Source organism: Atractosteus spatula, chromosome 8 (genome assembly GCF_055471065.1).
Source record: "Atractosteus spatula isolate fAtrSpa1 chromosome 8, fAtrSpa1.hap1, whole genome shotgun sequence".
Classification (NCBI taxonomy): Eukaryota; Metazoa; Chordata; class Actinopteri; order Semionotiformes; family Lepisosteidae; genus Atractosteus; species Atractosteus spatula.
Window position 1 is genome coordinate 51744811 of NC_142713.1, and position 13122 is coordinate 51757932.

At 37.0% G+C, this 13122-nt stretch overlaps 1 protein-coding gene across 2 annotated transcripts; it reads left to right on the plus strand.

Moving 5' to 3' along the window:
• The first annotated feature begins 1305 nt into the window (after positions 1–1305).
• Positions 1306–10737, plus strand: LOC148829793 (ultraviolet-sensitive opsin-like). 2 transcript variants are annotated; one of them, XM_088922861.1, is made up of 6 exons: positions 1306–1312; positions 4227–4559; positions 7571–7739; positions 8918–9083; positions 9935–10174; positions 10618–10737. In XM_088922861.1, the coding sequence occupies exons 1-6, from the start codon at positions 1306–1308 to the stop codon at positions 10735–10737; spliced, it is 1035 nt and encodes a 344-aa protein (XP_088778987.1). The 2 variants fall into 2 exon arrangements, with proteins under 2 accessions (XP_088778987.1, XP_088778986.1); XM_088922860.1 differs by lacking the exon at positions 1306–1312 and having other exon boundaries at positions 4214–4559.
• The last annotated feature ends 2385 nt before the right edge of the window (positions 10738–13122 follow it).

Sequence of the window (13122 nt, forward strand, 5' to 3'; positions counted from 1 at the left end):
GTATTATCTCCCTCTAGGACCAGGAAAGGACAACTCTGGTCTACACCTGGGCAGTACAGTGGCACTTTGGTTATCATTGCTATCTCACAGCACTGTTTAACTCCGGACCTGGGCTGCTATCTGTGTGGAGTCTGTATGTTTTCCCCATGTTCATGTGGGTTTCCTTCTGGTATACCAGTTTCCTCCCACAGTCCAAATAAACAGGTTAAATGATTTCTGGGAAAAGTGGTGTGAGTGTGTACTTTTCCAGGGTGGTGCTTGCTAAGATGGGCACACCTGAATGGGATGGAGTGGTGAGAAGATGGAAGGATGGATAGTCTAACCTGTGTGTATCTGTCCTCTGATTAGCAGGATCAATTTATAATCTACCAACAAAAGAGATAGAGTAGGTGTTTTGTACTTAATCTTTTTATCACATCCCTTAGATTTGAGGTTTTAGATATCTGACAGGCAATCTCATTTAAAGATTACAGTGATCCGTGCTGCTCATCTTCTGCCATGGCCACAGCCAGCAAATTACCTTCTCCTTCCACACTCCTCTTAGGAAGACCTCATACTGTATGAACAGCCTGTTTGAAGTTGTGACGTTCCTTTCACTGCTTATATTCATAGTAGGTGCAGCCTGGTATTTATTTAAGTCAATCCTAATTAAGGTGTGAGCTGCACTCACAATTCATTCATGTTTATTTATGAGGGTGTAGTGTTCCATGTTTGTTGGGTGAAACAGAGTTTGCAGTGTTGGGATAATTCTGGTGTATAATGACGATAACAAAAAGCTGTACCTTTATATTCATTCTGGATTTTTCTGAGTGTTTTTACCTTCTATTTATTTGATGAGTTTAATCATGCCTTCGCCCCTTTCCATACACAAAATTGCCATAACATTATAGGGGTGGCAATCTAAAATATGTAATAACAGACTTAGAAAGCATTCCTTTATGTTATGTTTACATTTGATAAAATTGTATTGTAAAAAAACATTATAAAAATATGTCTCCATGTTTCACATTGGAAAAGAAATCCAATAAATAAACTATAAATCAGTAGTGTAAATAACATTTACATGTTGATGTTTGTACATTGTAGGTAATTGTGATGTACAGTATAATACCACTGTAATATTATTGATTGTTTATTTCTACTGTAATGACGTTTATTAAAAAAGAAAAATAATTTTAACAGAATTGTGTTTTGCTAACCTGACTAACCAGAAAGCTTAACCTGTCTGCATATTTTCTTATTTGCAGAAAATATTAAACCAGGGAATCTAACATCATGTTAGCTTAATCTCAAAGCTTTAGACTTATGGGCAGTAAACAGTCATGATTTTAAGGACTTTATAAGTTATGTTGACCAAATCAAGATTTTGTCCTAAATATACTGAACCCCGTTGAAACATAAAACAAATTGAATTCACAAACTGGATTCAGACACAAACAAAGTTTCTGATGAATTACCTTACCTGGCACAAAACATGGTTAATTATGCACACTTAGGTCTCCTATTCAAAAACACACATTTTTATTGTTCCTTGAACTATAGCTTTAAATAATAATGATAATAAGCCTTAAAGTTACATTTGCCATTCACTGCATTTGTATACAAAAATAATCTCAAAGTTTGTTTCTACATTTATATACTTTTGGACCTATTTCATTCATCACTAAAATGTAGCCCTTGCCTGGGTGATATGATTTGTGACAATTACCTCACGCAGAATTAAACCAGGTTTCGGCAATGAACATGCCTATTCTTACAAAAAAATGTCATGGGATCTTCAATGACCAAGTAGTCAGGAGCTCAACTGAATGTCCCATCTAACAAACACCTTCTTCTACCTTCTTCTACAGTCAAAATACTGGGACATTCATTTGGACATTCTAGTCCAGAAGGAAGGGTGCTACATTCTGGTAAATTAAAATTATTGATAGCAGCAAATTAGCCATGTTGCCCTGCAACTTACAATTGGCAGCCCACTGAAGCTAAGCAGGTGTGAGCCTGGTCAGTACCTGGATGGGAGACCTGGATGGGTACCTGGATGGGAGACCTCTTTGGAGTCCTCTCGGAAGAGGTGTTAGTGAGGCCAGCAGGGGGTGCTCACCCTGTGGTCCATGTGGATCCTAATGCCCCAGTATAGTGACGGGGACACTATACTGTAAACAAGCGCCATCTTTTGGATGAGATGTAAAACCGAGGTCCTGACTCTCTGTGGTCATTAAAAATCCCAGGGTGTTTTTTTTTTTTAAAAAGTGTGGGGGTGTACTGGCCAAAAACTGGCCCTGGCGTCCTGGCCAAATTTCCCATGCCTCCTAATAATCCCCCTCTATGAATTGGCTACATTACTTTGTTCTCCTTCCCCCCCCCCCCACTCCGACGGCAGGTGGAGCGACGCGCCGGTTGGAGTATTCTCGGTCGCATTTAATGGCAACGTCAGCTCAAAGATTTGGTTCAAACCACCAAATGGAGACGGGCATGCCGACAAGCGGACCCTGCTGATGCGGGATTAACGCTAGGATGAGAGATAGCAGCAAGTTGGTTTTCCTTGGAGCTTTCCTTTTCTAGTATTAAGTAGGCCAAAACTACCTTAACTCCTGATATCTGCCAAGATCAAGCTGGGAGATGGTTGCTGTTGAACATTTCTCATCAAATACCACAAGCCAGTAAGAGCTTCTAATGACAAAATGACAAATGAAGCAAATTTGGTAATAGGCCTTGAATAATGTCATTGTAAGCCTTGCTGGTGTAACTCATACTGTCAGATATAAACCCAGAGATATTATCAAAATACACTTCTCACAATTACCTAGTATCATTCTTCTGAATGTATTCTACTGGATTCCTAAAGACATTAACTGGGCAAAACACAACACAATACAATCAGCAATTATTCAAATTACTTGGAATACATTTCCCAAATCACATAATGAAAGAAGGTCTAAATGTAGCAAAGACAGAAGACCAATTGCTTAGATGTTATTTTTAAATATACAAGTCTGTTGAGTAGTTTAAATAAACTATTTCCAACTTTTTCACCTCTACATAGTGCTAGTAAAACCCACTGACTCCATTACCTATAGATTAACACATCGATACACACAAACCTTCTTACTCACAAGGTCCATCAGTAGCGTTTGGCATGGTAGATAGAAGATGTGACCATTGATCCAGAAACTCTACCATTATGTAGTACCTACTGCATTTAATTTACAAAGCATTGGACAGCCCTTTGACCATCCACCCGTTACCTTAGAGAAGGCTTACCCTTTTTTCATTCCTCTCATTCCCCATCTTACAGCACATCAGATCAGTGTGATCAGGTGGGGGGGATTTCCTTTCTCTTTCTCTTACCTTGTGTTCTTCCAGCAGATGTTACTGTCTCTCTAAACCCTATCCCCATTCCTTGACTAATATACCTATCTTTTAAAATCAAGGGCGTTAAACACTAGTAGGCCTGCAAGCCTGCTATCCTGCTTCTCCTTATGCACTCAACAACACAGCTAGGGAAAAAAGTAAAACAGCTGCATTTACCGAATATATACTAATGGAAAAAAGAAACGCAACACCTCCTCCTCCACACTCTGGCCCTTCCGTCTGTGTGGAACAGGCTGAAGAGTGACTCATCCGTGAAGAGGACCTGATGCCACTGCTGATGAGTCCATCGCAGCCTCTGTCTGGCCCAAGCCAGTCGGGTGTGACGTCTAGGAGGTGTGAGCAGAGGGCCTCTGACAGGTCGCCTTGCTCTAAGGCCAGCAGCATGGAGCCTCACTGTCCTGTCACTGATGCGGGCATTGTGTCTGCTCCAAAATGTGTGCAATATTATATTTATGTCTTACATAACAATCCAGGTACATTGTTTTACCTGAGCTGAAATGTAAATATTATATGAGGTCACTGCACAAATAAAGCTAATCATTATTAAAATTTAGGGAACTAATGAGATCAAGTGACATTTTCTCTCTTAATTGCTCCATATAATACCTTTCCTTAAAACTTTTATCTGATTAACTTTCTTAAAAAGGCGCTCTCACTGGATAAAGGTTAAATTAGATTATTTCCTAAAGAGTTTAAATGACAGAAGGAAAGGCCCTTATGAGGCCTTAATCCCAATCTTTTTTCTTTAAGAAGATCATAATTTGATTAATTGGTTTATGACTTTATAGTGGTATACCTTTAACAGGTCCTTTCATTCTGACAGGACAGGTGCGCAGTGAAAATGGCAGGCACAGAAGAATTTTACCTCTTTGAGAACATCTCTTCTGTGGGGCCCTGGGATGGACCCCAGTACCACATTGCCCCAAAATGGGCCTTCTACTTTCAGACTATATTCATGGGGCTTGTATTTGTTTTGGGCACCCCTTTAAATGCCATTGTGCTCATAGTAACAATCAAATACAAGAAGCTGCGGCAGCCACTTAATTATATATTGGTAAATATATCCGCTGCAGGGTTTTTAGCTGTGGTTTTTTCAGTATTTCCAGTTCTCATAGCAAGTTCACAAGGTTATTTCTTTCTTGGGAAGACAGTATGTGCTTTAGAGGGATATTCCGGAGCAATTGCAGGTAAGAATGGGAAATTTTACCATTTCTCTTACAGATAGGTATAGTTTTATTTCAAGGAGATTCTCTTCAGGTTTACCTATCTTTTTCTTATCTCTAATTTTGTGGATATATGTCTAGATTAGAGGGATAAGGTGTTAAGGCATTTACTAACAGGCTTAGTTTAAAAATTAAAGTAAGATTCCTCATTTTGTAATGAGGCAAAATCATTCGAGTTTTATTTTTTTCTTTACTGACGACTTCAAAGAGATACATCTTTATTATATAGACTTTTTATGTCCATACAGAATCTTGTGTTGCTGTTCAACAGTGTTCATCTCACCTTAAATTGTAAAAGACTCAACTATAAAAAAGCAAATGTAATGTACTGCAAGACATCAGACTTGGGGAAACAGCAATTCATTATTTTAAAAAATACCATAAAGAAGGAAATTGGCGTGAATTGAAAAAAAATAATAAACTTGCTTTGTATTTCTTTGGAATATGGAATCACCAGTGGATGTTCACTACGATTTCTCTTTACTTTCTCAAATCAAGTTTTAATTTCCATTGGATTCTTGGAAATCACACAAAGGCTTTTCATCTCTGAAGTCATGAAAAAGGGCAAAAACCATAATCACAACCACAAAAAATATATAACAATGAACTGTTCAGAAAATTCTGTCTTCTATTTTAATTTTAATGGATGACAAATTTTAAAAATACGGATTTTAATCTTTCATGTCATTGATGAAATGTTCATTATACCACTGCTGTTTATTTGCATCTAAATACTTTCATCCATCACTTCTATTTTTATAAAGCATCCAACCAAAATATTAAATTTAAAGATAAATTAAAGATTAAGGTGGTTGTTTCAAAACTGCATATCATTTTATAAAAATAAAAACTTTTGTACCCACATAGTTCTGGAAAATGAATCAATATTGTATAAAACAAAAAACATGACCTATTATCTAAAGATTAAAGCTGTCTAAAATAATTAATTTCAGTCAGTTTTAAATGCATAATCTCCAACAAGATTATAGTAACAATTAATGTGCATTAATTGATAACAATTATTGTGTGCGTATTAAAAACGTACAGTACAGCACCAAGAAAATATTAACCTCAAACATAAATATGGACATTTCATAATTTTACTATGATAGCCTACTTGAATGAAAAGAAGTCTTTATGTAAATATCCAATTCGGTTTATAGTAATCAATTCCATGTTTCTTGAAATAAAACAATGTATGAATTAAACAAACAATGAGTAATCAAAGATACATGGGATGCGAAAAAATAAGTTAGTTTCATTACCTCCATTTAAGAAATAATCAGAATCTTAGAGTATAGATCTTGAGGCTAAGTTTGGAAGACCCCAAACTATCTGACAATCAGAAACATTGTGAGTTTGGTCTTCACCTCACAGGTGTGTGGAAACAAGTCATGCCATGAGCTAAGGAAATCTCTGAGGACCTCAGAAAAAGAGTTATTGATGCTCATCAGTCCAGAAAGAGTTATAAAAACTTTTCTAAGGATTTGAGGCTCCATCAATCCACCAGACAGACAGCTTAGAAATGGAGAAAATTCAAGTCCTCTACCTACAAGCAATTGTCCTACCAAAATCTCTCCAAAACAAAACCAGAAATTCATCAAGGAAGTTACAAAGAACCCCAGAGAGATATCCAAAGAACTGCACACCACTTTTGCCTCATTTTATGTGATTATTTATGACTCAACAATCAGAAAACAACTGTACAAGAATGGTGCTCATGGAATGAAGGAGAAAAACACTGCTCTCCAAAAAAAACATTACTGCCCGTCTGTTTGTCCACAAGACAATGATCCACAAGACTTCTGGAACAATGTTTTCTGGACAGATGAGACAAAGGTATAGCTTTTTGGCCTCAATAAAAAATGGCAAAAGTAAAACATTGCTTTTGAAGGCAAGAATCACATCCCAGCTGTCAAGCATGATAGTCTGAGTGTGATGTTTGGGACTGGATTGCTGCCTCAGGACCTGGATGGCTTGCCATCATTGACACAACCATGAATTTTGGATTATATCAGAAGAATCTTGATGACTCATGTGGAGAATTTCAGGTCAACTGTCTGTGACTTGAAGCTGAACCAAAAATGGTTCTCATAGAAAGACAATGATCCTAAACATACCTTACAAACAGATCTGCAAAAGAAAGGCTGAAAAAGAAAAAAATCAATGGCATAGTCAAAGTCTGGACCTAAACTCCGTTGTTGTGACATAACTGCATTTTTTAAACGTGGTTAGAACAGCTTTTCTTCATAAATTCTCCTAACAATTCCTCTTGTGTCTCTAGTCCTTGTGTCATTGATACTTTTTAAGTTTCGAGTTCCCTGGATGACCTTGGTTCAGACTTGCTACAATTTTGAACAGAGATGATTCTAACATGATATTCCATACTAGAAAAACTCAGTTCCTACTAATCTGTCTTAAAATAACATTCCCTTCAGACCAGAAACAAAATAAGTTTATTGTATACTTTTAACATTAATTCTTTTCAATTAAATCCATGCTGTTAATGAAGTCCAAGTTAATCACAACACTCTGTTGGCCTGTTCTTGTTGCTTTTGTATGGCGTCACCATAAGGATAATATTTAGTCAAAGATCTTTTTCATGAATTGCTCCTTATATTTTAATATCACTCATTGAAAGCTAAACTGACAAACCAGCTAACAGTTTTCCTTCATTATTATTTTTAGTGTGGATTTAACCTTTACTAGTTCCTTTGCAGTTCACGTGATAACTCAGCTCCCCACACATACTCATACTGAATACACAGTCTTTACTAAAGTGATGGAGGTGTAAGTCACTTAAAGACAATGTTATTGTAACGGCCATTTTTCTGAGTTAAATTAATTTAAAAATCGGTCTAACTACGCTCTTAAAGATGTGAAGTAATTAAACCTTTCACTAACCCTTTCAAACTGGAGTTCAGTTGAGAACAGAGTTATGGCATCTTCAGTGTCGTTTGTCTTTTGTTTCACAGGGCTGGTGACTGGGTGGTCTCTTGCCTTTCTTGCCTTTGAAAGATATATGGTCATCTGCAAGCCCTTTGGAAACTTTCGCTTTGGTTCCAAGCAAGCTTTGATAGCTGTAGCAGTTACCTGGGCAATAGGAATTGGTGTTGCATCACCTCCATGGTTTGGCTGGAGCAGGTAAATTAGATGTTACTAAATCTTGGTTGAAATTATTATATTTCCAACATAAAAGTGGAACATACTTACTAGCATTTGTTCTATTCTATATATACTCTATATTATATACAGTATACTCTAAATATTCTATATATACTCTATATTATATATTCTGTGTACTTTATTTATATGTGTAGATAGTAGAATCTAAACCAGGATGGCCTATTATAAAGGTGGATGTTTTGTCCACAAAACTAAAGTTTCTGATATTAATGCATTTTGATGTTCTGCATCAATGAAAAGCTAAGGGTTTCAACACAAATGCTCCATTTTAGTTCGCACTGAACAGAGTTCACTTTGTGGGACTTCACAGCATGCTGGAATCATTGGTGTCATTTTGTTATCCTACATGCACTGTAATTACATTTTTCTGTAGAAATGTCACAACATTTCAACATTGATTTAAAGATCTATTTGTACATTAGGCTCCATTCAAAAAGATATTAATGGATGTTGATTGGACAAATCAAAAGCATGTGATTGGATTTTGGCCAGAACTACTTGTTTGCAATTCATAAAGGGCATCTTTAAATTGTTAAGTTTCAGTAATATTTGTCTATGAAAGAGTGTATAAAATTAACCAAGTTAATATATAAACCAGCTATTCATAGACATAACAAAATTTTCGTTTTACATCTCTTTTCATTTTTCTCATAAATGCCCTAAGGAGTGCCACCTACAGCATTCACTTTTCAGTATTTTGCTCTACGGCTCAACTTGTAGCTGCAGATTTGGATTTTGAACAATATATAGTAGATATGCTTGTTCGATCCATATTACATTTTCATGTGCACAAAAAAAGACCCTTTCCTGGGTTTTTAGCTGTGTTTAAAATTTTCAGTGTTTTATTTGTGCTGTTGGTAGATTTCATTTTTCTGTTTCAAGCACCTACAATAGTCCTCAAGGATCTTTTTATTTGGCTGTAGAGAACAGGAGGAGAGGTGAAGATTGGGTTCTAAAGCACTCTATGTCCATTTATCAAATATTTAGAGACAATTGCCTGTATTTACAGGACACTAAATTAATCAATATATTTATTATGGCTCCCTTCACAAAACATTGCCACAGAAATAAATAAATATATATACTGTATGTAGTTGAACAGTTGAAAATGGCAAACATATTTTTGTGTAATATAGATTCATCCCAGAAGGACTGCAGTGCTCTTGTGGACCCGACTGGTATACAACAGGCACCAAGTACAAGAGTGAATATTATTCCTACTTCCTCTTCATCTGCTGTTTCTGCTGTCCCCTGAGTCTTATCATCTATTCTTACTCACAGATCATCAGAGCTCTCAGAGAAGTAAGTTAATATACTTACTAGCCAGCAGCCATATCACCCTGCAACTCACAACTGGCAACCCACTGAAGCTAAGCAGGTGTGAGCCTGGTCAGTACCTGTATGGGAGACCTCCTGGGAAAAAACTAAGGTTGCTGCTGGAAGAGGTGTTAGTGGGGCCAGCAGGGGGCGCTCACCCTGCGGCCCATGTGGGTCCTTATGCCCTAGTATAGTGATGGGGACACTATACTGTAAACTGGCGCCGTCCTTCGGATGAGACGTAAAACTGAGGTCCTGACTCTCTGTGGTTGTAAAAAATCCCAGGACGTTTCTCAAAAAGAGTAGGGGTGTAACCCCAGCGTCCTGGCCAAATTTCCCATTGGCCCTTATCAATCATGGCCTCCTAATAATCCCCCTCTATGAATTGGCTACATTACTCTGCTCTCCTACCCACTGATAGCTGATGTGTGGTGAGCGTTCTGGCGCACTATGGCTGCCGTCGTATCATCCAGGTGGATGCTGCACATTGGTGGTGGTGGAGGGGAGTCCCAATACCTGTAAAGTGCTTTGAGTGGAGTGTCCAGAAAAGCACTATACAAGTGTAAGCAATTATTATTATTATTAATTATTATTAATATACTGAATTAATCTTCGCTCATTCTCTTTCATAAAATGTTGTTGCTCTTAAATTGATGTCATTCATTCATTTCTGAAAGGTGCAAACATTTTTATGTCATATGAAGAAACCACCCATTCTTAAATGCACTATAAAAATAAACAAATAAATTGAAGAATTTCAATTTATTTGCTATATACAATTTTGGCTTTTTGACATCCGTGACAGTTGCATTGTTTATTCTCTTGCTCATTGCCAGGTGGCAGCCCAGCAGGCAGAGTCAGCCACTACCCAGAAGGCCGAGCGGGACGTCTCCAGGATGGTGGTGGTCATGGTGGGCTCTTTCCTCCTCTGTTATGGTCCTTATGCTGCTCTTGCCATGTATATGGTCAACGTCAGAGGTGGAGTGCAAGACCTCCGACTGGTCACCATCCCTGCTATGTTCACAAAAAGCTCCTGCATTTACAACCCCTTAATCTACTCATTCATGAATAAACAGGTACAGTATGTGGTCTAAAATATACAGTACAGTACATAATCAAAAATACAGGTGTTTGATATTTATGTCGTCTGACTACTTTTTACATTTGGCCACATATTCAGTTTTATTTCAGTAAGTTACCTGATGAAGACTGTTGTAATTTAAAGAAAGAATTTGCTAAAAATAGCCTCTTGTTTCAAATTGACCTAGGTGATGCTGTTAGTACAGTGGCACATCTAGTCTAAACAGGTATTTATATACCAATACCCAAACTTGTGAAGTGTGTGCTGTAGACATTTCCTTACTCACATTTTTTATAACTACCTCACTGTGCATAAAGAGTTTTCAAATGGTTTTAACTGAACGCTTAAAAGTTTAAATGAAACATTTGTCTTTTTATTTAGAACGTTAAGCATTTTTTATACATCTTTCTCTTAGAAATTTTGCTTTTCTTTGCTCAGTTCCGCGCCTGCATCATGGAGACGGTGTGTGGGAAACCCATCACGGATGAGTCCGAAGTCTCCAGCACCAGTAAAACTGAGGTGTCGTCAGTCTCCTCAAGTCAGGTCAGCCCCAGCTGAACGAGAAGCGACCAGCTCTGAGTTCAGACGTCTGCAGGGATACCTCCTCACTCATAAACTAAAGGGAGAATCTTTAGAAAATAGCCTTAGTAAATTCTGGGCAGCATCTGTATATTCATTGTTCTCATAAATAGTAGAATAGCAGAATTTCATTTATGCATTTGAAAATAAAATCATACGAGCAGCTGAGAAAAACTGACTGAGACTTTTTTTGACACAGAGGCACATTTCTAGTTTAGTTACCATGCATGAAAATACCACTTATGAGACAACTGGTCTTTTAAAAGACAAAAAAGTTAATTAGATCCCCATACATACATACAGTACATTGGCGATGTATGCCTCAGTGTTTTGAAGAATATTTTTAAGAATATGTGAAAATAGGATTACATTGAATCATTAAATAGATCAAAAACATTTAATCCAAAGGAATATTTATGAAAATGATCAGCTTCATCACATATAATTTATCTAAATAACATTTCATATAAAGGTCTTTTGGCTTGTCTTCAGACGATATTCTTATGAAAATCAGCAAAAAATGTTATTTTGTTATTCTAAAGCTTTACTGTTATTCACAATTAGCACCATTATTATCAAATTAACTGCAACATATATTTGTAAACAACATGTATGTGAACAAGTAAAGGTTTATTCCACGCTGAAAATAGAAGAAAAGAAACACAACGTTTCTACTGTGGAGCCTTCTTTGGGTGTATGTGAACATCCTGCTGTCTGTGGTGAGATTTTCATATAATGGCAACATCTGTTTCCTTTTTGTTCAGAAAATTGTGAACCACTGATGTGATTATAAGTCAGTTTACACTATGGATATTCCAGAAGAATAAATTACAGCTCTCCTGGAGTTATTAATATTAAGAATACCTTCAAGGATCAAACCAATAGTGGAGGACCACCTTAGCAAAAATTGTGGCTGCCATTGGCTGAGAACAGATGAAGAAAACCGAGACAATGACCATATAATATTATTGGTTGGAACAGACAAGCCAATCTCTTTTTTAAACCACTATCATTACCAGCTTTCGCTATATATATTGCACACACCTAACATTTTGTCACATTCTTGTCTTTTCAGCATGGAAGAAACCTTTACTTGTTTCTTTGCAGCCTACGCATGCTGACGCAGCTCCCCACTTGTATTTCCATGTTCCTTCGGTCTTATTCCGCATGGTTGGTTCTGGGGTTCACTTGTTTCTTTTGGGATTTGATTTCACATTCCACAGAATTAATTTAGGATATGTGAATAGCTAGGTGAGCATAAGCTAAAGGCTGTGTGTGAGCTTCTGAAGTTCTGGGAGAATGAATTAAAGGGAGTTTAGTTGATAATTGACTGCTGTGCTTTAACATACAGGATCCAGCCAGGCTGTAGTCTCAATTCCAGATTCTCGAAAGATTTAAGAGCGTTACAGAAGAAACTTGCAAGTATTTGTCTTGGAGTGGGTTTAATTAGTGACTGATACAACAAGAGTGAATTTAGTATATTTTTATCTATGTATTCCATCATGTGTGAAAAGTTGGAATCTGGATGCCAAACGGGCAAAGTTAAGTATAGTGCACCAAAAGGTCTCTGAGAAGACAAGATACATCTTCCTATTAAAGGGGAAGCCTGGCCATTTATCAAGCGGATGTGCCCAGTTTAGTGCTGGGGTGTCCCTGGGTTTGTTGGAAATAGTTACTGAAAAGAAGAGAAAGGAGTGAGCCACACCTGAAGAAGGCTCCATGGCCGAAATGCTGTGTTTTCTTTCTTCATTTTTTCAGCATGGAATAAATCTATTACTTGTTCCTTTGCAGCCTACGCATGCTGACACAGCTATCCACCTGAATTCTCATTTATGTTTGGTGCTTTAGTGTTTAGTCTGTGGTGGAGATCTTCCACTAGCCCAATGTATACTATATAATGTATACAGTAGCCAAAGGGCATTTACATACAGTGATATTTTTTCATCTTTTCCTAAATATAATCAATCAGTTGTATTCAGAACTTCCTAAAACTGAATAATTCAACTTGCTCAGAAACCTCATGTATTCTTCACTATGCGCTGGAAGAATACCCCAGGTACTGTATCTAACCCATATAGTTGTCTTGTCCTATATTGTACCTTATGTCTGATTAGTTATATTAAAGAAGTTACTTTTTTAATATTAGCTATTAATAATGCTAGGTATTATACGTTTAATCTAATGTAGCTTTTAATATTCTTGTCAATGCTGAATTCCTGCGTATTTATCATTACACAGGCAAATAACTGTTCTTGTATTCTTTCTGTAATTTGCCTTTTTAAAAGGCTAGCTCTCAAGTGGGTAACTAAGCACTGTTGGTCTTGAAGGAAAATAAAAAAACACAAAAATAGAACATAAGCAGAG